Source organism: Amblyraja radiata, chromosome 41, assembly GCF_010909765.2.
Source record: "Amblyraja radiata isolate CabotCenter1 chromosome 41, sAmbRad1.1.pri, whole genome shotgun sequence".
Classification (NCBI taxonomy): domain Eukaryota; kingdom Metazoa; phylum Chordata; class Chondrichthyes; order Rajiformes; family Rajidae; genus Amblyraja; species Amblyraja radiata.
Window position 1 is genome coordinate 5,269,389 of NC_045996.1, and position 24,448 is coordinate 5,293,836.

Sequence of the window (24,448 nt, forward strand, 5' to 3'; positions counted from 1 at the left end):
CACCTTCCCCGATCTTCAGTACCCGCCTCTCAGTCCCAATGTAAATATATTTCATAATGTCCGGAAGTGGCGGGGCTGCCTTAGCAGCTGCGGCTCGCCTGCAGTTCGTCTGTTCTTTCTTTTTTTGTTTTCTTGTCCTGTTTTGGTTGGTTAATTTAAGTTGTTAGGTTGTGTATGTGTGGGGGGGTGGGAGAAACTTGTTTTGGTCTCTTCCTTCAGGGGGGTGCGACTCTTCTTGTCGTATCCCCCGTCTCTGTCTCCGTCTGCGCTGAGGCCTAATGGCGGAGCTGGCGGCCTCCAACTGGGACCGACCTCGAGGCTCCAGAGGCAGAGCCAGCCAGGACTTACCAGCGCAAGGCTGGCTGACTTCGGGGCTGAGGCAGCGGCGGCCCGACTCAGAGCTGAGGCAGCGTTCCGGCGTTCGGCGGCGGCCCAACTCGGAGCTGAGGCTGCGTTCCGGCGGCGGCTCGACTTGGGGCTGAGGCGGTGACTGCCCGACTCGGAGCTGAGCGGCGTTGTGGCTTTCGGCAGCGGCCCGACTCGGGGCTGAGGCGGCAGCGACCCGACCCGACACGACTTCGGAGGTTCGGCCGCGGGCCAGTGGACGACATCGTCGGGAGCTCGCAGGTCACAGGTTGGTGACCTGTTTTTCCGGAGCTCCCGCAACAACAGCTTCGTCCGCTGGACTGGAGGGTGGCAGCTTCGGCAGCCCCGGGCCGCAGAGTTTGAACCGGCACGGTTGAGCCGCGGGACTTACTTACCATCACCTGGTGGGGTCACAACATCGGAGACCTGGATCGCCTCAGCGCAGAGGGAGAGCAAGGAGGGAAGAGACAAAGACTTTAAGACTTTTGCCATCCATCACAGTGAGGAGGTGCATGGTGAACTCACTGTGGTGGATGTTAAACTTGTGTCTATTATGTGTTTTGTTATTTTATTATATGTATGACTGCAAGGTAACAAAATTTCATTGAAAGGTCTGAATGACAATAAAGGATACTTTGACTTTTGACTTTGATATCTCTTTCAGCCGTAACCTTGTAGAGAAGCTTTGGTCTTCCTCTTGGCCTCTGAGCATTGGCGACCTACCCGTATGGCACACCTTTGGGGATGTGTCCATTTTCCGTCCTGTGTACATGTCCAAGCCAGTGGAGACATTCTTCTTCAAGACCAGAAGGATGCTCGGGCTGGGGAGGACTGATTCATTGGTGAATCTGTCCTTCCAAGGAACTCCAAGGATCCAAGTCAGCGAAAATGAAAATTATTCCATTTCCGTTCAGTGTGGCTGTTTTTGCAAGCTTCAGGCTTTTTTGCTTGTTGGGGTTTGTATGTACATCTTGTGCAAGTTGTACAGAGCATTTAGCTTCAATGATGGTAGACAAAAATGCTGGAGAAACTCAGCGGGTGAGGCAGCATCTATGGAGCGGAGGAAATAGGCGACGTTTCGGGTCGAGACCCTTCTTCAGACTGAGGGGTGGGGGGTGGGAAGAAGAAAGGTAGAGGCGGAGACAGTAGGCTGTGGGAGAGCTGGGAAGGGGAGGGGAAAGAAGGAGAAAGCAGGGACTACCTGAAATTGGAGAAGTCAATGTTCATACCGCTGGGGTGTAAACTACCCAAGTGAAATATGAGGTGCTGCTCCTCCAATTTGTGGAGGGACTCACTATGGCTGTGGAGGTGGCCCAGGACAGAAAGTTCAGATTCGGAATGACAGGGGGAGTTGAAGTGCTGAGACACCGGGAGATCAGGTTGGTTATTGTGAACTGAGCGGAGGTGTTCGGAGAAGCGATCGCCAAGCCTACGCTTGGTCTCACCGATGTAGAGCAGCTGACACCTAGAGCAGCGGATGCAATAGATGAGGTTGGAGAAGGTGCAGGTGAACCTCTGCTGCAATGATGGGTCAGATTGCATCTAATTATGCCTCAAAACAGTAGGTATTCTTAAGTATTTCTTTTCTGAAGGCAAGTGGGAGAGTCTAGGACTAGAGGTCATAGCCTGAGAATTAATTAACGTTCCTTTAGGAAAGAAGGAATTTCTTTAGAATTTCTTCTTCCAGCATTCCCGATGAGGCCTTCTTTACATTGACAAGACCAAGTGTAGACTTGATGACGGTTTCGCTGAACTTTGAGCTCTTTCCTTCCCCAACTCTTCCCTGTGCCCCGCCTGGACTCGCACTAATTTCTACCCTTCCCACATCCCCTTCCGCCTATATTACTACCTCTGGCTTCGCAATGCACACCTCTTCTATCCTTACGGAAAGTACAGTGGGCAACAACATCGGGAGCTCGCAGGTCCCAGGTTGGTGACCGATTCTCCGGAGCTCCCGCAACAACAGCTTCGTCCGCTGGACTGGAGTGTGGCAGCTTCGCCCGCCCCGGGCCGCGGAGTTTGAATCGGCCCTTTCGCGGAGCTCGGATTCGGTCGCGGGACTTACCATCGCCCGGCGGGGGGCCCAACATCGAAAGCCTGGATCGCCTCAACGCAGAGGGAGAACAAGGAGGGAAGAGACAAGGACTTTAAGAATTTTGCCTTCCACCACAGTGAGGAGGTGCCTGGTAGACTCACTGTGGTGAATGTTAAACTGTGTTCAATGTGTGTTCTGTTATTTTATTTTCTGTCATGACTGCAAGGTACGTCATTTTGTTTAAACTAAAAGTTTGAATGACAATAAAGGAAACTTTATACTTTATACTTTATCTCACACCTTTTGTCTTTTCATCTCTGGTATTTGTCCAACCGTCTGCCTATCAACTCCTGCACTTCCAACTTTCTCCCTTGAACCCCCACCACAATCAGTCTGGAGAAGGGACCCGACCAGAATCGCCACCTATCTATGTTCACCAGAGACCCGTTGAGTTATTCCAGCACTTTGTGTCTTTTATTTGTAAACCAGCATCTGCCGTTCCTCATATCTCCTTAAAGTTGAGCTACTTATTTTTTGTACGTACTGACTGTATTGAATCCTATGTTGAAGTGATTGCGGCATTTGGAAACAATGTTTGAACCTACCAGTGTTCGCTCTGAGGCAGATGATAAAGTTTAATCATTGCCCTTGTCCAAGTAAATAACAGAGGGCATTATATTCAATGTCATTGCCATAATTATTTCATTGTCCTATCTGGGACACAGTGTCCTATGGTCATGTGTCCCAGATAGGCCAATTGTCATCATTATTTAGATGGGGTGGGAGATTGCAACCTTCACGTGGTCCGCCCTGTTTCAACGAATGCAATCAACCTGCCGTGCACAATCAAATAAGATCAAATAGAACACGTTGTCCCACAACTTTAGGCTGTGCACAGAAGAAGAAGAAGAGATTTATTTAGATAATCATATGTTTCCACATAGAATCCTGCATTGGGGTTTGATACACGCTAAATAGAAATAGTAATGCATGAACGGAAAGATAAAAGTACCACGAAATTAAGAATTTTCATGAAGAAGAGATGTTGTGGATTGTTGTGGAGGCAAGCTCATTTTTACTGTTATTACAGTTTAGTTTACCGAGGTACAGTGAAAAGCTTTTGTTGCATGCTAACCAGTCAGCGGAAAGACAATACATGATTACAATTGAGCCATTTACAGTGTATAGCTGCATGATAATGGAATAATGTTTAGTGCAAGGTAAAGCCAGTAAAGTCCAATCCTGGAGAGTCCGAGGGTCACCAGTGAGGTAGATAGTTCAGGACTGCTCTCTGGTTGTGGTAGGATGGTTCAGTTGGCTGGTAGCAGCTGGCAAGAAACTGTCCCTGAATCTAGAGGTGTGCATTTTCACACCTATACCTTTTGCCTGATGGGAGAGGGGAGAACAGGGAGTGGGCAGGGTGCAAATCGTCCTTGCTGGCCTTGCCGAGGCAGCTTGAGGTGTAAATGGAGTCAATAGAAGGGAAGGTAGACAAAAGTGCTGGAGAAACTCAGCGGGTGAGGCAGCATCTATGGAGCGAGGGAAATAGACAACGTTTCGGGCCGAAACCCTTCTTCAAGTGAGGTTGGTTTGTGTGATGGTCTGGGCTGCGTCCACAATTCGCTGCAATTTGAAATATTTAGAGTGAGGGTGGATACATTTTTGAAAGATCAGAGAATTAAAGTCTGGCACAGAGTAGCAATTGATCCGTGGGGTAGATCATGATTACATGGATGGCCGGGGCTATGTGTTCCATTCCTCCACCTATTTTCTTGTGTTCAATGCATTACTTTTAAGGGCCTGTCCCACTTACACAATTTTTTCGACGACTTGCCGACACCCGTCATTGTCTCAGCAGGTCTTCAAAAATTTTCAAAACATTGAAAATCCAGCGGCGACTCTTTGGGCAACTACTCACGACCATACATTTGGACATACTGTTTGGTCATGAGCAGTCGCCCAAAGAGTCGTACCTTTTTCTGGTCGCCGCTGGATTTTCAACATGTTGAAAATTTTCGGACTCGGTGGGCCGAAGGGCCTGATTCTGCGCTGTATCTCTAAACTAAACTAAACATAAACCTACACGTTTTTGAAACGTGGAAGGAAATGGGAGCACCCAGAGGACAGCCACGTGGTCACAGGGAGAAAGTGCAGACTCTACTCAGATAGCACCCAAGGTCAGGATTGAGCCCGGGTCTCTGGAGCAGTGAGGCAACAGCTCGGCCAGCTCTGCCAACTGAGTGCTTATTGTCTAACGGTTGGGTGAATTGTGATTACTATTAAGGGGCTGTCCCACTTGGGCGACCTAATCCACGAGTTCTGGCGAGTTTTCCCTCGACTGATACTCGCAGCATGGTCGACACGAGGTCGTAGGTCTTGGTAACTCTCCTTCATGCTCAAGAGTAGTCCCCGTGTACTCGAGGCCTAAGCTAGGTCACGGCGTATTCTTCAACATGTTGAAAAATGCCCGCGAGTAAAGTTCGCCATGGAAAAAATCGATCTGTTTCTTACTCGTTGGTTTAGTCGTAGTAGGTTGTCATGTTAGTCGTAGGTAATCGAGGGTAGTCGAAGGTAGTCGTAGATAGTCTTCATCATAGTCGAAGGGAGGTCGAAGGCGATTGAAGGAGGTCGACTTCACTCTCCACTATTCGGTGTCCAATCTTACCGAAGTTAGTCGTAGCTAGTCGAAGCTAGTCATCTACATGCCATTTTTTCAAACTCTCCTAAACTCTTCAAAACTCGCCAATTAGCTTGCCCAAGTGGGACAGCCCCTTTTAGGCACATACTTCGACTGATAATGATATTGGGAAGTAAATGCTATTCATCATGGATTCGACTAATATCAAGCATGGTTGCCTATTTCCTTCGCTCCATAGATGCTGCCTCACCCGCTGACTTTCTCCAGCATTTTTGTCTACCTTGGATATTTTAACACTGTTCAGAGTCGTTATTTTAACTGATGGCAAGAATGTATTTTTCCTAATATTGGCTGTATCTTCCAGTGTTATGTATTGTGGAGAATCCCAATGTTGAGGGTTGATCTTTACTGCTCCTCATGGATTTTCTCTGATGCTGAGTGTTTATTTTTACACTGCGCGATGTTGCGGGGTGACGCCTGTATGGTCGTGAGTAGTCACCCAAAGAGTCGTACCTTTCTCTGCTCGCCGCTGGATTTTCAACATGTTGAAAATTTTCGGTGACCTGCTGCAACTATGACTAGTCGCCGAAAAAAATCGTGTAAGTGGGACAGGCCCTTAAGTGATTGACTGATATGGTTCAAGGATTTTGACTAATAACTACTGTGGATTTTCACATATTAACCCTGGTATTGCATATTTTATGCCATTAGTGTTGATGTACAGTGCACATTTTGACTGGAGTTGATACTTTATCTGATAGTGATCGTGAATTTTGACTGATCTGACATGTGGATCTTGGGTTTTACCAAGTTTATTGTTTGACATTTTGGGTATGCATTTTGTGCAATGTTGACTATGAAAATTGATTAAAACCCCTGTCCCACGGTGCAAGTTCATTCCAAGAGCTCTCCCGAGTTTGCCCTGATTTGAACTCGGAGATTTACGGTAATGGCCACTCGTCGGTACTCGGGGCTCTCGTGGACATTTTTTTACGTTGAAAAACCTTCACGTGTCTTCCCGTGCTTACCTGCAATTAGCGAGTCTTCCCGAGTACCTGCCGTTAGCGTTACGAGGCACTAAGAGACATCCCCGAGCTCCGACGTACCCGCTATGTTCATTCTCCGTGCTTACCACGAGTTTGATTTTTTTTAAACTCGGGAGAGTTCTTGGAATTAACTTGTACCGTGGGACAGGGCTATCAGTAAGTGGGAATTGTGCATTTTTAAACTGAAACCTCATATTAAGCAGGAATTGTTCATAACTGCGCTTCAGTGTTGAATACTGTTTTGCATTTCTTCTGATCGATATTGTGTGGAATTTAATTCAGTAATATAGATTTTCACAAGAAGTGGTGATCCTGACTGATAGTGAGCATGCATTTTGCTGCCATTGAGTGGGGAATTTGATTATGATTAGTTTGTTGGGAGTACTGCGAGCTGCAACTAAATCTATCACCCACAAGTAGAATGAAGAAGATAGATCTGCTAAACGTACACAAATGGTACCAAATGCACTGCCCAGAAAAGCTGCAAAAAGTCGTAACCACTGCCCAGTCCACCATCGGCTCTAACCTCCCCTCCATCGAGGGGATCTATCGCAGTCGCTGCCTCAAAAAAGCTGCCAGCATCATCAAGGACCCACACCATCCTGGCCACACACTCATATCCCCGCTACCATCAGGTAGAAGGTACAGGAGCCTGAAATCTGAAACATCCAGATTCTGGAACAGCTTCTTCCCCACAGCCATCAGACTATTAAACACAACTTCAAACAAACTATAAACTATAACAACCTATTGCAATTTATTTGTTTACTGGTGTGTGTATATATATATATTCTATGGTAAATGGACACACTGATCAGATCTGTATTCATGTCTACAATATTCTGTTGTGCTGCAGCAAGCAAGAATTTCATTGTCCTATCTGGGACACATGACAATAAACTCTCTTGACTTGATTTGACTCTATGCTGGACACGAGATGAGAAACATAAAAAGGATCTTTACAGGGAGTGATAGCAAAAATCACAAGAGAAAAGATGAAGGCATCATCAGCTAGAAGTCCATAGGCTAGCGTATTGGCTTGACAAGGGAACTCAAAGACAGCATAAAAATAAAAGAGTCGTGCATTTTAGTAGTATTAATAAAGGCGTAGACTATTTTCTAAATGGGAAGAGGATTCAGAAATCGGTGGTGCAAAGGGACTTTGGAGTGCAGGTGCAGGATTCTCATAGATGTCAGCTGATCTACATCGGTGAGACCAAGCGTAGGCTTGGCGATCGTTTCGCCGAACACCTCCGCACGGTTCGCCTTAACCAACCTGATCTCCCTATGGCTCAGCACTTCAACTCCCCCTCCCATTCCGAATCCAACCTTTCTGTCCTGGGCCTCCTCCATGGCCAGAGTGAGCACCACCGGAAATTGGAGGAGCAGCACCTTGAGCAGTCTGCACCCTAGCGGCATAAACATTGAATTCTCCAATTTACGGTAGCCCTTGCTGACTCCTCCCCTTCCTCTGCTCTCCCTCAGCCCTCGGGCTCCTCCTCTTCCTTTTTTCTTTCTTCCCGCCCCCCCCTCCCCCCCACCCTACATCAGTCTGAAGAAGGGTTTCGACCCGAAACATTGCCTATTTCCTTCGCTCCATAGATGCTGCCTCACCCGCTGAGTTTCTCCGGCATTTTTGTCTACCTACAAGTTGATTTGCAAGTTGAATCAGTAGTAACGAAGGCAAATGCAATGCTAGCATTTATTTCGAGAGGACTAGAATATAAAAAACAGGGAATGTAATGTCGAGGCTTCATAAGGCACTGGTTCGGCCGCATTTGGAATATTGTGAGCAATTTTGGGCCGCATATCTGAGGAAGGATGTGCTGGCGTTGGAGAGGGTCCAGAGGAGGTTTATGAGAATGATCCCAGGAATGAGTGGGTTAACATATGATGAGAGTTTGAAGGCACTGGGCCTATACTCGCTGGAGTTTAGAGAGGATGAATTGTGAAAGGCCTGAATAGGGTGAATGTGGAGAGGATGTTTCCACTAGTGGGAGATTCAAGGACCAGAGGGCATAGCTTCAGAATAAAAGGATGTACCTTTAAAAAGGAGATGAGGAGGGATTTCTTTAGTCACAGGGTGATAAATCTGTGGAATTCATGGTACAGACAGCTGTGGCGGCCGTCAATGGGTATTGAAGGAGATTGACCAAATCCTGATTAGTGTAGGAAGGAACTGCAGATGCTGGTTTAAACCGAAGATAGCCAAGAAAGCTGGAGTAATTCAAAGGGACAGGCAGCATCTCTGGAGAGAAGGAATGGGTGACGTTTCGGGTCTGAAGAAGGGTCTCGACCCAAAACATTACCCATTTCTTCTCTCCAGAGATGCTGCCTGTTCCACTGAGTTACTCCAGCTTTTCGTGCAAATCTTGATTAGTGTGAGTGCCAGGTTTAATGAAGAGAATGCTGGAGAATCGGGTTGAGCGGGAAAGATAGATCAGCCATGATTAAAAAGCAGAGTAGGCTTGATGGTCGAAGGCAAAGATCATAGAGGAGCAAGATAGACCACTCCTCGAAAAACGCGTAGTATCACGTGTGTGATTGTCGACGCCATTTTATTGAGCATTTTTTTGGGCTTCCCCCACACTGTCATGGCGTCCTCATTTAAATCTTCATCTCACTGCTCCGCTATCAATTGTTCTATTCGTAAATCTAAATGACCAGACCTGTCATTCTTTAGGTTCCCCGATAAAAAAGAAAGGTAAGAAAATATTATTATTATTTTTTGTCGAAATTCTGTGGTGAAAATGTTATTTTCTGTTCTCCCATCAATGGCCATTGGGAAACTAGGTTTGTCGGTACATTAGAAAGTTAGTAGACTTATTTTTAATAGATCTTTACTTACCACTATAATAAAGACAATTTTAACACTTCTGTACGTTTTTGGTTTTGTTCTTGTAAGGGATTGGTCTCCAAAATATGGCCCGCGGGACACATTAGGCCCAGTGACCAGGAGATTTTTCGAGCTCAGATTCAAGTCCGAGAACGCGACGGCTGTTACCCGTTATGTCCCTCGAATTGTCGAGACATCACAAGCAAAGATCACAAGCCTATCGTGAAGAAGGGTGCAATCAAATATTATACAACTCTGCTCTATCATCAATGGTGGGCCGGGGGGTTCGGCGGCGGCGGCCGCAATCAAAGGTACGAGAGGAGCTCTGCTCTATAATCTATGGACGGAATGGGACGGCTGCACGTTATAATGTGCTATCGTTCCACTCCCTCTCCCCCTTCTCCCTGTCCCCTTCTCCCTCTCCCCCCTTTTCCCCTTCTCCCTCTCTCCCCTTCTCCCTCTCCCCCTTCTCCCTCTCCCCCTTATCCCCCTCCCCCTTCTCCCTCTCCCCCCTTTTCCCATTCTCCCTCTCCCCCCTTCTCCCTCTCTTCTCTCGATCTCTCTCTCCCCTCTCTTCTCTCGATCTATCTCTCCCTCTCTTCTCTCGATCTCCCTCCCTTCCCTCTCTCCCTCCCTTCCCTCTCTCCCTCCCTTACCTCTTCGTGAGAGTTGGCAGCTCTGCTATGCCTTGGGTCCAAAAGAGGATAGAAAGAAAATACTTAATGGTCTTTGTAAGAAGATTTTAATAAGCTCTTCTACATTTAAGGTAAATTGACATATTAGAGGCAAAAAGCATCTTCAATATACAGGTCTCTCCACACAACTGAAAACAATTGCATTTAAATGATATATCATCCATTGTTCAGGCATGTAGTCATGATCATCTTTTTTCTTATTAGTTAATCCTAAATGATATCTCCTGTAATTTCAGATGTCAACAGTGGGTCCAGAATACTCGTCGACAAGATCTCCTGCACCGAACTGCAGAGTATTTGTCAAATAACTGCCGTCTTATGTACATTGTGTGAAATTGTGATTTGTTAACTGCACAAAACTAATGCAAATGGCGATATATTTATTATTGTATCTACGTTGGACATTTTGCTCTTTGGTGTCAGAACGCGGGGTGGGAGATTGCAACCTTCACGTGGTCCGCCCTGTTTCGACAAATGCAATCAACCCGGTGTGCACAGTCAAATAAGATCAAATAGAACAAGTTGTCCTACAACTTTAGGCTGTGCACGCCATACGCAAGAAGAAGAAGAAGAAGAAGTGTCAGAACGCAGTCTGAAGAAGGCTTCCGACCTGCAACGTCACCTATTCCTTTTCTCCAGAGATGCTGCCTGACCCACTGAGTTACTCCAGCATTTTGTGTCTATCTCTGTTTAGATTGGATTCGTGGGTGGAGATTGCGGCTGGACTGGTGATCTAGAACGAGGGCCAAAGTCTCAGAATATGGGTCATGATATTTAGTAATGATACAAGGAGCAGTTTCTTCACTCAAGGGCTGGGAATCTTGGAATTCTTTATCGTGTGAGATGGTGGAAGTCGAGTCCTTGAAAGGAGAGATATTTTTTTTCAAATACGAAAAGGATGAAGGATAATGGAGAGAATGTGGGAATAAGGTGTTGAGTTGCAGGATCAACAATAATCTTACTGATGGTGGTGTGAACTTAGATGGCTTATCCTTGCTTCTATTTCTTACAGAGATACAGTGCGGAAACAGGCCCTTTGGCCCACCGCGTCCGCTTTGACCAGCGATCCCCGCACACTAACACCATCCTACACACACTAGGGACAATTTACACTTATACCAAGCCTACAAACCTGTATGTCTTTGGAGTGTGGGAAGAAACCGAAGATCTCGGAGAACACCCATTCAGTCATGGAGAGAACCTACGAACTCTGTACAGACAGCACCCACTGTAAGGCAGCAACTTTACCGCTGCACCATCATGCCGCCCTTAATCCACTAGGGCACTAGGTTACAATAAACTTCCTACCAATTCCAGGAATGCATCTCATAAAAATGGGAGAGGTTTAAATGCATTGTAAAATCTGCTGTCAGTTTCCTAGATCGGTATTGCTCTAATGGCCTCTTTGTATCATTTTCTTTGATTTAAACCATCCATTTTTCTGCATTTAGATTTTATTTTTCCCCTGTGGATCACAAGGCACTGTTTGTTTCAGGGGTGACTAATCTCCAGCGTAATTTGACAAGACAGCCAAGAGGGCAAACACAGGCAGTTCAGAGCTGCTGCCTGTATCGCATGAGAGAACAAGAATGAGACCAACTTGTTTTTTGCAGATCATCAACCCCTGACTGATGTTATCAATGCCGATGGTGACTCAAGGAGACTCAACCAGGTGGTGGTTTACAAAGGTCCATGCCCATTGTTCCTCATGGCATACCACCAGCCTCAACAGATCACTAGTCATAGAGTCTCACAGCTTAGAAGCAGGCCCTTCAGCTCAACTTGCCCACGCTGGCCAACATGTCCCATCTACACTAGTCCCACATGCCTGCATTTGGCCCATACCCCTCTAAACCTGTCCTAACCATCAAATAACCTAACAGAACTGTCATATGAGGAAAGATTTAAAAGGCTAGGCTTGTATTCACTGGAGTTTAGAAGGATGAGGGGATTTCTTATCATATTGTTTACAGTGTACTATGTTTACAGATTCTGTTGTGCTGCTGAAAGTAAGAATTTAATTGTTCTATCTGGGACAAGCTAGATGCAGGAAATTGTTCTACATGACAATAAAACACTCTTGTTAGATGCAAGGGGATCTTATAGAAACATATAAATGAATAAAAAAACTGAACAAGCTAGATACAGGAAAAATGTTCCCAATGTTGGGCGAGTCCAGAACCAGGGGCCACAGTCTTAGAACAAAGGGGAGGCCATTTAAGACAGGTGAGAAAAAACGTTTTCACCCAGAGAGTTGTGAATTTGTGGAATTCCCTGCCACAGATGGCAGTGGAGGCCAAATCACTGGGTGGATTTAAGAGAGAGTTAGATAGATCTCTAGGGGCTAGTGGAATCAAGGGATATGGGGAGAAGGCAGGCACGGGTTATCGATTACGGCTGATCAGCCATGATCACAATGAATGGCGGTGCTGGCTCGAAGGGCCAAATGGCCTCCTCCTGCACCTATTTTCTATGTTTCTAGAACACTCATCCAGCAATCCTTGAGCCCACCAGCTCATCCCGTAGTCAATTCATCAGCTTTTCCATAAGAACTTCCATCAGTTCTTCCAAAAGAATGACAATCATACAATCTCGATTACCCTCAGCCCATCAAGCAGCCCCTTAATTCACCCAGAAGTCTGAACTATTGAATGCTGACTGCATCTCTTTCCATGTCGGCAAGTTAATATCCAGCTGCATGAACCATGTGAAAAGGGAATAAATAGATGCATGTGGTGCAGTGATTTGTGCAGCACTATAGGCCTGGAGACCAAGAGGAGTTCACCATTGAACGGAGTTTTAACGGGGGGCTTGAGGCCCCCGACCGAGGAAGAACAAAAGGAAGGGACTTGAACTTTATTTCGCCTTCCATCACAGTGAGGAATGTGTAGGAGTCACTGGTGAATGTCCGTATTAAAATGTGTTTTTGAGTGCTGTTGCTTTTAATTGTATGACTGACCTGGCCAATGAAATTCCTCGTATGTTACAAAACATACTTGGCAAATAAAATCTGATTATGATTCTGAAAAGCCTTTCCCTTCCATACTCTTTCCTCTCTTTGATCTTTTTGCAGTTGACTGCCTTTCTGTACTTGTTGCAAGAGATTGTTGCGGCATCCAGCATCCTCGGAGAATGTAGAATTAAAGGCAGAGGCAATGCCAGTTTTAAAGATGGTTATTTGCCTCAAGATTGGATTATTGTATCTCCAGAACATCCCCAGAGGCTCTGGGAGACACAAAGTTCAAGAGGGAACACAAAAAGCCTAATTAGGAAGAATATTAAGAGTAAGATTTTCAATTAAAATACTGTAATTGATGGAACCTTGCCTTTAAATTGGTTCTTGGATGAAACCCTGATGGCTCTCACATCGTCTCTTTAAATTTACTCTCCTTTTCACACTTGCATTAAAACACACAGCCACCGCCATTCACAGTGATACTGCCCAGCAGTCTCATAATTATAGTCAACACAGCCACCTTGACAGCCACACAAAATGATGTAAATAAAAATTGTTTTCCTTGTTTAAGAAGTTCAATTTACAATTATTTGAAATTGTGGGGGTTGGTACAAAATACTGCTGACCCACAAATGTGTTGCTATGAGACATTCACATTTAAAAAATCCATGTCTCAAAAAAAGCAAGAAGGTGCCCATGTTATTTGACCAACTTATCAGATGAATTTAAATATGTAGGTATGTATGCATTAGTTTTGCTCCTAATTCCCTTTTCCAAATCATTAATATATATGGTAAACAGTTGCGGCCCCAACACCAAGCCTTGCGGCAAAAAAATCCAGAAGATTAGTCAAACATGATTTCCCTTTCATAAATCCATGTTGACTTGGACTAATTATTTTACTGCTATCCAAATGCCCCATTATTACATCTTTAATAATTGACTCCAGCATCTTTCACACCACCAAAGTCGGGCTAACTGGTCTGTAATTCCCCGTTTTCTCTCACGCTCCTTTCTTGAAAAGTGGGATAGCATTAGCTATCCTCAAATCCACAGGAACTGATCGTAAATCTATTGATCGTTGGAAAATGATCATGTGTATAAATATATATGTATGTGTATATATGCATGTATGTGTATATATATATGTATATGTGTGTATATATAAGTTTATATATGTGTGTATGTATGCATATAAATGTATCCATATGTATGTGTGCATTTGTATGTGTATACGTGTGTATGTGTGTATATATATGTATGTGTATAAATATATATATATGCATATATTTATTATTACTATATAATTATATATATAATTGCCTTTATGGTTTATGCACATCATCTTACAAGACAAATGAATTAATGGTGATTATTTAAATCAAAGTTGCTTCTGATCCATGAGCATAAACTTTATTATCTCTAACTTGCCTCTCACATACAGACACATTCATATAAATATATAAAATATATATACGTTAAATTTAATTTTGTGCAGTGTGTGTTAAAGGGAAATTGCACAATACAATGCAAGGGAAACTATGCAAAGGAGGGGGCTGTTCCCGCTACAAGATACTCGAGGATCTTTGCTTTGGATCAAAGATTATAGAGGAGCTTTATAATCTTTGCTTTGGATCACAGCGGGTGGCATACCGGAAGTCGCGTGTCGCTTAAAGAAATGGCGGCCGTGACGTTCCGTCACGTACTACACGTCAGTCCATTGGATTTCGGAGGAGTGGTCTATCTTGCTCCTCTATGATCTTTGGTAGAAGGGGCTAATTCTGCTCCCATAACTAGTGAACTTATGAACAAGTGTATCATTTCAGGCACAAAGTTTGAGTTATTGAAACTGGTGTGAAGAATTTATGTGACACAATGTTCGGGGAAGAAGTATCAGAGGAGTTGCACTAAATATTTGTGTACCTTTGTCAGCGCCCTTTATGTGGTGACTCTTTGCATACCTTTGAGAATATGCAGAACTGGGGATTCTCTAGGATAAAAGGGCTAAGTATTCTGTCTCTTGGCGATCAGGAGATACCTCCTGGCTGATTGGTTAGGTTTCACTTTTTTTACTGTGACATCATCATTCTTGTAAAACATGTGATGTTCGATGCTATTTGTCCAAAATGGCGGCGCCTCGCGGCAGCGGCCTCTGCAAACCTTCTGTCTTTTTTAAGTTTTTGTCCCGTTGAGGGTGTATATGTGGGGGGCGGGGGGACTTTCAAATCTCTTCCCTGTATGGGGACCCAACTTTTTCCCTGTCAGGTCACCGTTGTCGTTGGGGCCTAGTACCGTGCAGCGGCTTCCAACTGGAACGACCTGGGGCTCCGGTCGCGGAGCCTGTGGACTAGCCATCGTGGAGCTGGCCGGCCTCAGAACGTGGAGAGCTGTGGTGGGCACGGCTGTGACCCGACTTCGGAGCTTCAGAGGCTCCAGCCGCCGGCTTGTGGACGGTGACATCGGGAGGTCGCGGGTCCCTGGTGGGAGACTCCGAAGAAGGACCTGAAGAAGGGTCTCAACCCGAATGTCACTCATTCCTTTAATCCTGTCCCGCTTTTTGTGTTTATCTTCGGTGTAAACCAGCATCTGCAGTTCCTTCTGACATAATTCTTCTTTTTACTTCCATGGGCATTGTTGGAATTCATGTTTACACAATTCATTTAAAATTAGTACATACAGTACATTTGTACATTGAGCGGAGTATCTGCCTTGCAATGCAAGTCAAAAAGGGAAATATTTTCGCATTTCACATACTACAGAACCAAAGTAGCAAGTCTTCCAAAACACAATGCAATAAAACGTTATGCTTTATATAATTATCTTTACTTACTCTTTGACACTAGTGTAGGAAGGCAAAGTGAAGAGCTCCTCGTATGATCATATTTCATCCAGTGGGATGCTCCTTTTAAAAATTCTTGTAGCACCATTTTCAAGAGCTGCATATACCATCTAAAATCCAAAAGTAAAATTTCTTGACAGCTGTTCAAAATTATTAAATTACCTAAAACATTGACCATACAAATGTTCATACCGCTGGGGTATAAACTTCCCAAGCGAAATATGACCAGAGTGAGGCCCACCGTAAAATGGAGTAGCAGCACCTCGTATTTCATAGAAACATGGAAAATAGGTGCAGGTGGCCGTTCAGCCCTTCGAGCCAGCACCGCCATACATTGTGATCATGGCTGATCAAATTTCGCTTGGGTAGTTTACAACCCAGTGGTATGAACATTGACTTCTCCAATTTTAGGTAGTCCTTGCTTTCTCCTTCTTTCCCCTCCCCTTCCCAGCTCATCCACAGCCCACCATCTCCACCTCTTCCTTTCTTCTTCCCGTCCCCTCCACCCCACATCAGTCTGAAGAAGGGTCTCGACCCGAAACGTCGCCTATTTCCTTCGCTCCATAGATGCTGCCTCACCCGCTGAGTTTCTCCAGCATTTTTTGTCTACGAGCGAAATGTGAGGTGCCGCTCCTCCAATTTACGGTGGGACTCACTCTGGCCATGGAGGAGGCCCAGGAAAGAAAGGTCGGATTCGGAATGGGAGGGGGAGTTGAAGTGCTGAGCCACCGGGAGATCAGGTTGGTTATTGCGGACCGAGCAGAGGTGTTGGGCGAAGCGATCGCCAAGCCTACGCTTGGTCTCACCGATGTAGAGCAGCTGACACCTAGAGCAGCGAATGCAATAGATGAGGTTGGAGGAGGTGCAGGTGAACCTCTGCCTCGCTTGGAAAGACTGCTTGGGTCCTTGGATGTAGTGAAGGAAGGAATTTCATAGTCTTGGCATTGATGTGTTACCAGGTGAATAAAAAGAAATATAAATAATGCCCAAAATTCATCATACTTGCCTCTTGTAACTGCTTTCGCCTGTCAAAGAAGACAGTTAATGTCGTCTCACTTTTGTAATGGTCATTTATGCCTTTTATCTTCTGCATGGCCAGGAAAGTAACCCAACCTCTTGAAGGACGAAGGCGAATTAGCCTTGAAAAACCATCTCTACCATACCACAACTAAACAGAAATAAATATGTTTCATATTTTATTAATTCATATTTAATTTATATTTTATTAATATTATTATTTTACATATTATATAAATATTTGAATAAAAAATTAATCAATACATATGGGGACACAAAACAATTTAATTTAACTAAATTCTTCCTCAAATGTCCTCCACTATTAAACATCATGACTTATCAGTTTGCTCATTCAAGAGGAAAGAAAGGAAGCAAGTCCTGGAAATTTGTAAGAAAGAACTGCAGATGCTGGAAAAATCGAAGGTAGACAAAAATACTGGAGAAACTCAGCGGGTGAGGCAGCATCTATGGAGCGAAGGAATAGGCGGCGTTTTGGGTCGAGACCTTCTTTGAAGGAATAGGCGAGGTTTCGGGTCAATACCCTTCTTCGAAGGAATAGGTGACCTTTGGGTCTCGACCCGAAACGTCACCTATTCCTTCGAAGAAGGGTCTTGACCTGAAACGTCGCCTATTCCTTCGCTCCATAGATGCTGCCTCACCCGCTGAGTTTCACCAGCATGTCCTGGAAATTGATCAGCCACTCAAAAAATGCATTAATCAATTGCTTCCCGAAGGTTTATCCCCCAAAGAATATTAACTGGTTGCTTCACAGACAGCATGAGACTTACAACTTTGCTCCTGTGGCAATGAAAATACTTTCACCTTACAGTGAAGTTTCACCTTATGAACAATTAGCCACGCACGAGCCTGCCGCTGTAAATGTCTGTGGGGGAACAGGCATTGGATGCTGGAGATTGTGCCTTGTAAATGCCTTCCTTTCTGGGACTGGGATTCTATTCCTTGGAGCGCAGGAGCATGAGGGGCGATCTTATGGAGGTGTATAAGATCATGAGAGGAATAGATCGGGTAGACGCATAGTGTCTCTTGCCCAGAGTAGGTGTATCGAGAAGACATAGGTTTAAGGTGAAGGGGAAAAGATTTAATACGGATCTGAGGGGTATCTTTTTCACGCAAAGGGTGGTGGGTGTATGGAACAAGCTGCCGGAGGAGGTAGTTGAGGCTGGGACTATCGCAACATTTAAGAAGCAGGTATACAGGTACATGGATAGGACAGATTTGGAGGGATATGAACCTCCAAATCGTGGAGCTGCTTATTTATGTGTATATTGATCTGAACTGTTCTGTATTTTTGCTTACAATATTCTGTTGTGCTGCAGCAAGCATGAATTTCATTGCCCTATCTGGGACACATGACAATAAACTCTCTTGACTTGACTTGACTAGACTAATGCAGGCAGGTGGGACTAGAGTAGCTGGGACATGTTGGCCGGCATGAGCATGTTGGGCCGAAGGGCCTGTTCCACACTGTATCAATCAATGACTCTCTATGACTATGACTTTCACCTATTCCATTAGGACGTTGCATGCAGAGTTCTGGGCTGGGGAATCACAAAGGAGATGTTCCCTCGGTGGTGGTGGGTTGAGGAGTGTGGATGGCCAGTGGGGGTAGTTGGATGAATAGTATTAGGCTTGTGAGCTTTAGTCACGTATCAGGAGCCACAGATGCGTCTCTGATTTTCTCCCACACTCCAAATACGTACAGGTTTCAATTTCTGATTCTCATTTATTAGTGATCTTTAGGATACAAAAATATGGCATTTTCCAGTTTATTTTCTAGATTTATTTGCTATCTTCCACAATGTTGAAGGCAATATACCCCATACAAAGTCTTTTTTTCCTGAAGTGGACATGTGAAGGCGCGACCTGCAAGTTCATTTTGACATTAAAAAGGCAACTCATGTTCATAAGTTCTAGGAGCAGGATTAGGCAATTCAGCCCATCAAGTCTACTCCGCCATTCAATCATGGCTGATCTCTCAATCATGGCTTTCCCTCTCAACCCCATTCTCCTGCCTTCTCCCCATAACCTCTGAAACCTGTACTAGTCAAGAATCTATCTATCTCCGTCATAAAAATATCCGCTGACATGGCCTCCACAGCCATCTGTGGCATTGAATTCCACAGATTTGCCACATTCTGCCTAAAGAAATTCCTCCTCGTCTCCTTTCTAAAGGTACGTCCTTTTATTCTGAGGCTGTGGCCTCTGGTCTTAGGCTCTCCCACAAGTGGAAACATCCTCTCCACATTCACGCCATCCAGGCCTTGGCCCCTATCCAGGCACTCAAATGAAATAAGCCTACGACCAAAGATACATATAATTCTTGACGCAGGAGGTGTGGTTTTCCTCATCCCAATGTGGGAGGAAACTGAAGATCTCGGAGAAAACCCACGCGGTCACGGGAGAATATACAAACTCCGTACATACAGCAGCCATAGTCAGCATCAAACCCAGGCCTCTGGAGCTGTTAGTGCTCTAGGCAGCCACTCTATCGCTGCGCCACCGTGCCACCCAAGTACCTAAGTACTCACGACTTGTCTTGAGTACTAACGATTCTCTCCAATGCACTATTTGAAAAATTGTTCAAAAAAAAACAAGGTTGTTTTTGCATTTTATTTATTCACTCTAATGATGAGGAAAGGTGAGAAACTGCAAATGAAGACCTTTCAAGAACTTAAATAAACTAGTTCACAAGATGTTAGAACTTTATATGCCAAATAATCTACTTCAGGGCCTATCCCACTTTCACGACCTTTTTTACTCGTGGACATTTTTCATCAGGCTAGAAAAAACGCCCCGACCTACTTGATGCCATGAGTACCTACGACTAGCTTCACGGCCTGCTACGACCTCGTGATGACCATGCCGCAAGTATGAGTCAAGGGCAAACTCGGCAGAGGTCGTGAATTAGGTCGTGAAAATGGGACAGGCCCTTTATTGTGTCATATCGTAATTTTATGTTTTAGGAAATTAGACGTCTTAATTGATAAATCAGAACTATTTGCTAGAATATGGTCTCCATTTATTGATTTTCTAAAAAGGCAAATTGGTTCAACACGGAAGCTGGACTGAAACTTGAGTTTAGGACTGGATGAATAATTACACTTTATAACCTACGGACCTATCTCCAAAACCATGTTATTAGTCATTCCCTTTGTTTTTACCCTTCCCTCTCTCTTAGTTTATAGTTTTTTTCCTCTTATTTCTTTCTTTCTCTGCAGCTCTATCTTTCAGAATTTTTAAATAAAAAATAGATGCTTTGTATGTATGTAATTGGTAAACAAATGGTGTTTTGCTATTATATGTATATGCTTCTAATAAAAATATTTTTAAAAAATTGTTTTTAATTAAACTGATCATCATCGTTAAATAATCACGTACTTCTTCAAGGTCAGTCATAAAGATAAAATCTCCATTCCACGAATGGGTAAAATAGCGGATGAGAGAATGAGGCGGTACTCCTGGAATAGCGAACCATGTGGTGCCATGATTGTAACTAGAACAACATTTCAAAGGTTTGGTTTGTCAGCAATTTATTCTGTTCTGTTTCAAAAGACATTTTGTGTTCATTCTGAGTCAACCCACTGTAACTACACAATGTATCATCAGAAAATAAAGGCAGGCAGCGTGTCACATTGTCTCTCCAACAGAGATCTTTAGGCAGCCTGTAAATGGCACAACCTACATTTCAGTGGTTATTGATAGTGTTATTATCCTCTCCGAGGGCTATTTTCACTAGTGTGGTGCAGAAGATAAGTAAGTAAGGAAGTAAGTTTATTGGCCAAGTATTCACATTCAAGGAATTTGCCTTGGTGCTCCGCCCACAAGTAACAACATGACATACAGTGACAGTTACGAATGACTCAGAAAACACTAAACATTAATAATAATAAAACATTAATGATAAAACACCATTGACCAAGCATGTAAACCAACAAAATACCAGATCAAAGGGCAGCTACATATTTTTAGCTGTTGAGTAGAGCAACTACTCGTGGATAAAAACTGTTTTTATGTCTGGTTGTGGCAGCTTTGACAGTCCGGAGTCGCCTTCCAGAGGGAAGTGATTCAAAGGGTTTGTGGCCAGGGTGAGAGGGGTCAGAGATGATCTTGCCCGCTCGCTTCCTGGCCATTGCAGTGTACACTTCATCAATGAAGGTTGTACCCAATAACCTTCTCAGCTGATCGGACGATTCGCTGCAGCCTCCAGATGTCGTGCTTGGTGGCTGAGCCAAACTGATATATTACCAGAAAACAGACCCAAAAAGCTGGAGTAACTCAACGGGACAGGAAGCATCTCTGGAGGGAAGGAATGGGTGACATTTTAGGTCGAGACCCTTCTTCAGACTACCAGAGGTCAGTGTCAAGTGAATAAAGTGATAAAGTGACCATTTCTTTCATCACGAGTATTTTTTTACTCGTGGAGATTTTTCAGTGTTGAAAAAACGTCACGAGTTTACCGGATTTCCCGAGTACCTACCGTTAGCATTAGAGCTGCTACGAAACATCCACGAACTCCGACGGACCCGCTACGGACATTCTCCGAGTTGTAATCAGGGGAAAACTCAGGAGAACCTTTGAATTACCTCGTACAGTGGGACAGGGGCTTTATGAGATGGGAGTTAGTTACTGTAGATCTATATTCCTAGAAATAAATGGAGAGACCAATAACCTTCCTGAGGGGAATCTGTGTGATGGGACTAGTAAATACTAGTTGAGGAACTAGAAATTGTTAAAATGGTGGAGACCATGCAAAATGTCCTTGATAAAAGTGGGAAGGGACTGGACAAGGGAGGTGATATATTCAGTGGAGCAAGAACAAGTCGGAACAATGGGCCTACCAGGCACCCCTATTTGTGAATCTTGGCTAGGATATTTTGCCGAGGGCCGCCAGTGTTGAATCTCCGCCCAGCGCGGCCTGTGGACTTCTGGAGCCGTGGACTCCGGTAGGAGGTGGTCGATTCGGTTGTCCAAGCCGCTGAGGATGTCCTCCAGTCCCGTCGTCGGACTTCCATCACCCCAGCGTGCGGGCCTGAACATCGGGCCGCCCGTAGCGGCGACAGTGTGGGGTTCGGGACACCCCCCGGCCATGGGAGGACAACACAGGAGGATGACTGAATTTTGGAGGCTTCCCTCACAGTGGGAAACTTTGATCCCGCTGTGTGGGGATGTCTGTGTTAAGACTATCGTGTTCTGTGCTCTTTATTATTCGGATGGCTGTATGGCGACCACACATTTCACTGTACCAATTGGTACATGTGACAAATAAGTGTATCTTGTATCTTGTAAATGAGAGGTACGGGGGTTGTGGGTCTATACGGTTAGAAGATGGAGGATTTGGAAAGATCTCCTGAAGTGATGAGATAGTGACCCAATGATTGTTGATGGGGTGATGGTCCAGAGGTAGGCATCTGACAGTTGCTGTCTAGCTACTGCAGTGTAGAGGTGACCTCCCAACCCTTGTGGCCATCTCCACTCATCCATCCCCTACCTGAGATCATCTGCAAATCAACCTCACCTGGATCCATGTATCACTTGCCAGCTCTTTGCCCCATGATTCCCACTGTGCATTTTCTTTCACATATGCTGCGTGACTGCAGATTTCCATCAGCAGTTCTTTACCTGCTCAAGTTTCCAGCATTTCTAGTTTAGTTTAGAGATACAGTGCAGAAACTGGCCCGACGGCCCACCGAGTCCGCTCCGACCAGCGATCCCGGCACACTAACACCGTCCTGCACACTAGGGACAATTTACAATTAATTTTACCAAAGCCAATTAACCTGTACGTCTTTGAAGTGTGGGAGGAAACCGGAGGTCTCGGAGAAAACCCACGCTGGTCACGGGGAGAACATACAAACTGCGTGCAGACAGCACCTGTAGTCGGGATCGAACCCAGGTCCCTGGCGCTGTGAGGCAGCAACTACCGTTGTGCCAATGTGCTGCCCAATGATAATATTATTATAATAATAATAATTACCCAATGTAAAAGGGTGACCAGAACTGCAGTCTTTAGTATCTCCATATAAGTTACTTTTTTCTTTAAACAATCAAGCAGTTAAAAAAGTTATATATAGCTCTAGGGGCTAGTGGAATCAAGGGATATGGGGAGAAGGCAGGCAAGGGTTATTGATTGGGGACGATCAGCCATGATCAAAATGAATGGCGGTGCTGGCTCGAAGGGCCGAATGACCTCCTCCTGCACCTATTTTCTATGTTTCTAACACCTAAATGAAAAGTAATGGACTAGTATACTTGGGACGACAGATGGCACAATGGGCTAAGTGTTCGGCTGGCAACCGGAAGGTAGCCGGTTCGAATCCCGCTTGGAGTGCATACTGTCGTTGTGTCCTTGGGCAAGACACTTCACCCACCTTTGCCTGTGTGTGAATGTGTGTCAATGTGTGTGAGTGATTTGTGGTGGTCGGAGGGGCCGTAGGCGCAGATTGGCAGCCACGCTTCCGTCAGTCTGCCCCAGGGCAGCTGTGGCTACAGAAGTAGCTTACCACCACCGAGTGTGACTGAGGAGTGAATGAATAATGCGATGTAAAGCGCCTTGAGTATTAGAAAGGCGCTATATAAATCCCATCCATTATTATTATTATTATTAGTGGGATGGAGCACAGAAGGTACAGACAATATCAATCTTCCAAGATGAAGAAACAAATTCCAAGCTATGTGGCTTCCAATACAACAGCTGTATCTTCTTGGCATTAACATTGAGCGTATAACTCTATTTTGGCATCCAGTATACTTTGCAGTTTATTAATGTTTAATTTAGTGCCTCAGTGAATGAACTGAATACAACAGATAAGGACACATTTATTACCTGCTGAATAAAAAATTTCCCCATATGTAGGCCATTGAATTCACGTGGCTAAGCATAATGCCCATTGGTATAATTGGCACTTCGGACAGGTCTTCAGTCCCAAGAAGTAAAACAAATTCTTGCTTCTCTATAAAAAGATGGGGGTTGGATGAGAAGAGAAATGAAACAAATATCAGTTCAGGATATAAGCCTCAGTCACCTAAATTACATTCTTTCCTGACAACACCATAATTATAGAAACATAGAAAATAGGTGCAGGAGGAGGCCATTCGGCCCTTCGAGCCAGCACTGCCGTTCATTGTGATCAAGGCTGATTGTTCCCAATCAATAACCCGTGCCTGCCTTCTCCCATATCCCTTGACTCCATTAGCCGCTAGAGCTCTATCTAACTCTCTCTTAAATCCATCCAGTGATTTGGCCTCCACTGCCCTCTGGCAGGGAATTCCTGCCACAACTCTCTGGGAGAAAAAGTTTTTTCTCACCTCAGTCTCAGTCTCACCCTTTATTCTAAGACTGTGGCCCCTGGTTCTGGACTCGCCCAAGATTGGGAACATTTTTCCTGCATCTAGCTTGTCCAGTCCATTTATAATTTTATATGTTTCTATAAGATCCCCCTTATCCTTCTAAACTCCAGTGAATACAAGCCTAGTCTTTTCAATCTTTCCTCATATGACAGTCCTGCCATCCCAGGGATCAATCTCGTGAACCTACGCTGCACTGCCTCAATCACAAGGATTATATTCAAAGTATGATCATAACAATAAGCCTGAAGAAGGGTCTCGACCCGAAACGTTGCCTATTTCATTCGCTCCATAGATACTGCCTCACCCGCTGAGTTTCTCCAGCATTTTTGTCTGCCTTCGATTTTCCAGCATCAATAACACAACAATAAGACTCTGCACTTGTACTAGAGCATTACATGGAACACGACCACACAGGTCCATACCAACAATGATGCCAAGTTAAGTTATTCTCCTCTACCCTCACAGGATCCATATTCCTCCATTCTCGGCATATCCATGTGCCTATATAAAAGCCCCAATTGACACCTCCACCACCACCCATGGCAGCGCATTCCACTCTCTCTGTAAATTTGCCCCATACATCTGCTTTAAACTGTTCCAACCTCTCCTTACAAGTAATACCCTCTAATCCAAGCAGCATTCTGGTAAACCT

At 44.7% G+C, this 24,448-nt stretch overlaps 1 protein-coding gene across 1 annotated transcript in view; it reads right to left on the minus strand.

Annotated features, from left to right (window-relative positions):
- Window positions 1-24,448, minus strand: part of catsperg (cation channel sperm associated auxiliary subunit gamma) — a 130,185-nt gene that overhangs the window by 74,043 nt on the left and 31,694 nt on the right. Inside the window, exons 5-8 of the mRNA XM_033014325.1 lie at window positions 23,273-23,399; window positions 19,828-19,942; window positions 16,368-16,579; window positions 1,662-1,725 (exon numbers count right to left, since the gene is read on the minus strand). Coding sequence (XP_032870216.1) covers window positions 1,662-1,725; window positions 16,368-16,579; window positions 19,828-19,942; window positions 23,273-23,399 — 518 coding nt within the window. The remainder of the gene's footprint in view (window positions 1-1,661; window positions 1,726-16,367; window positions 16,580-19,827; window positions 19,943-23,272; window positions 23,400-24,448) is intronic.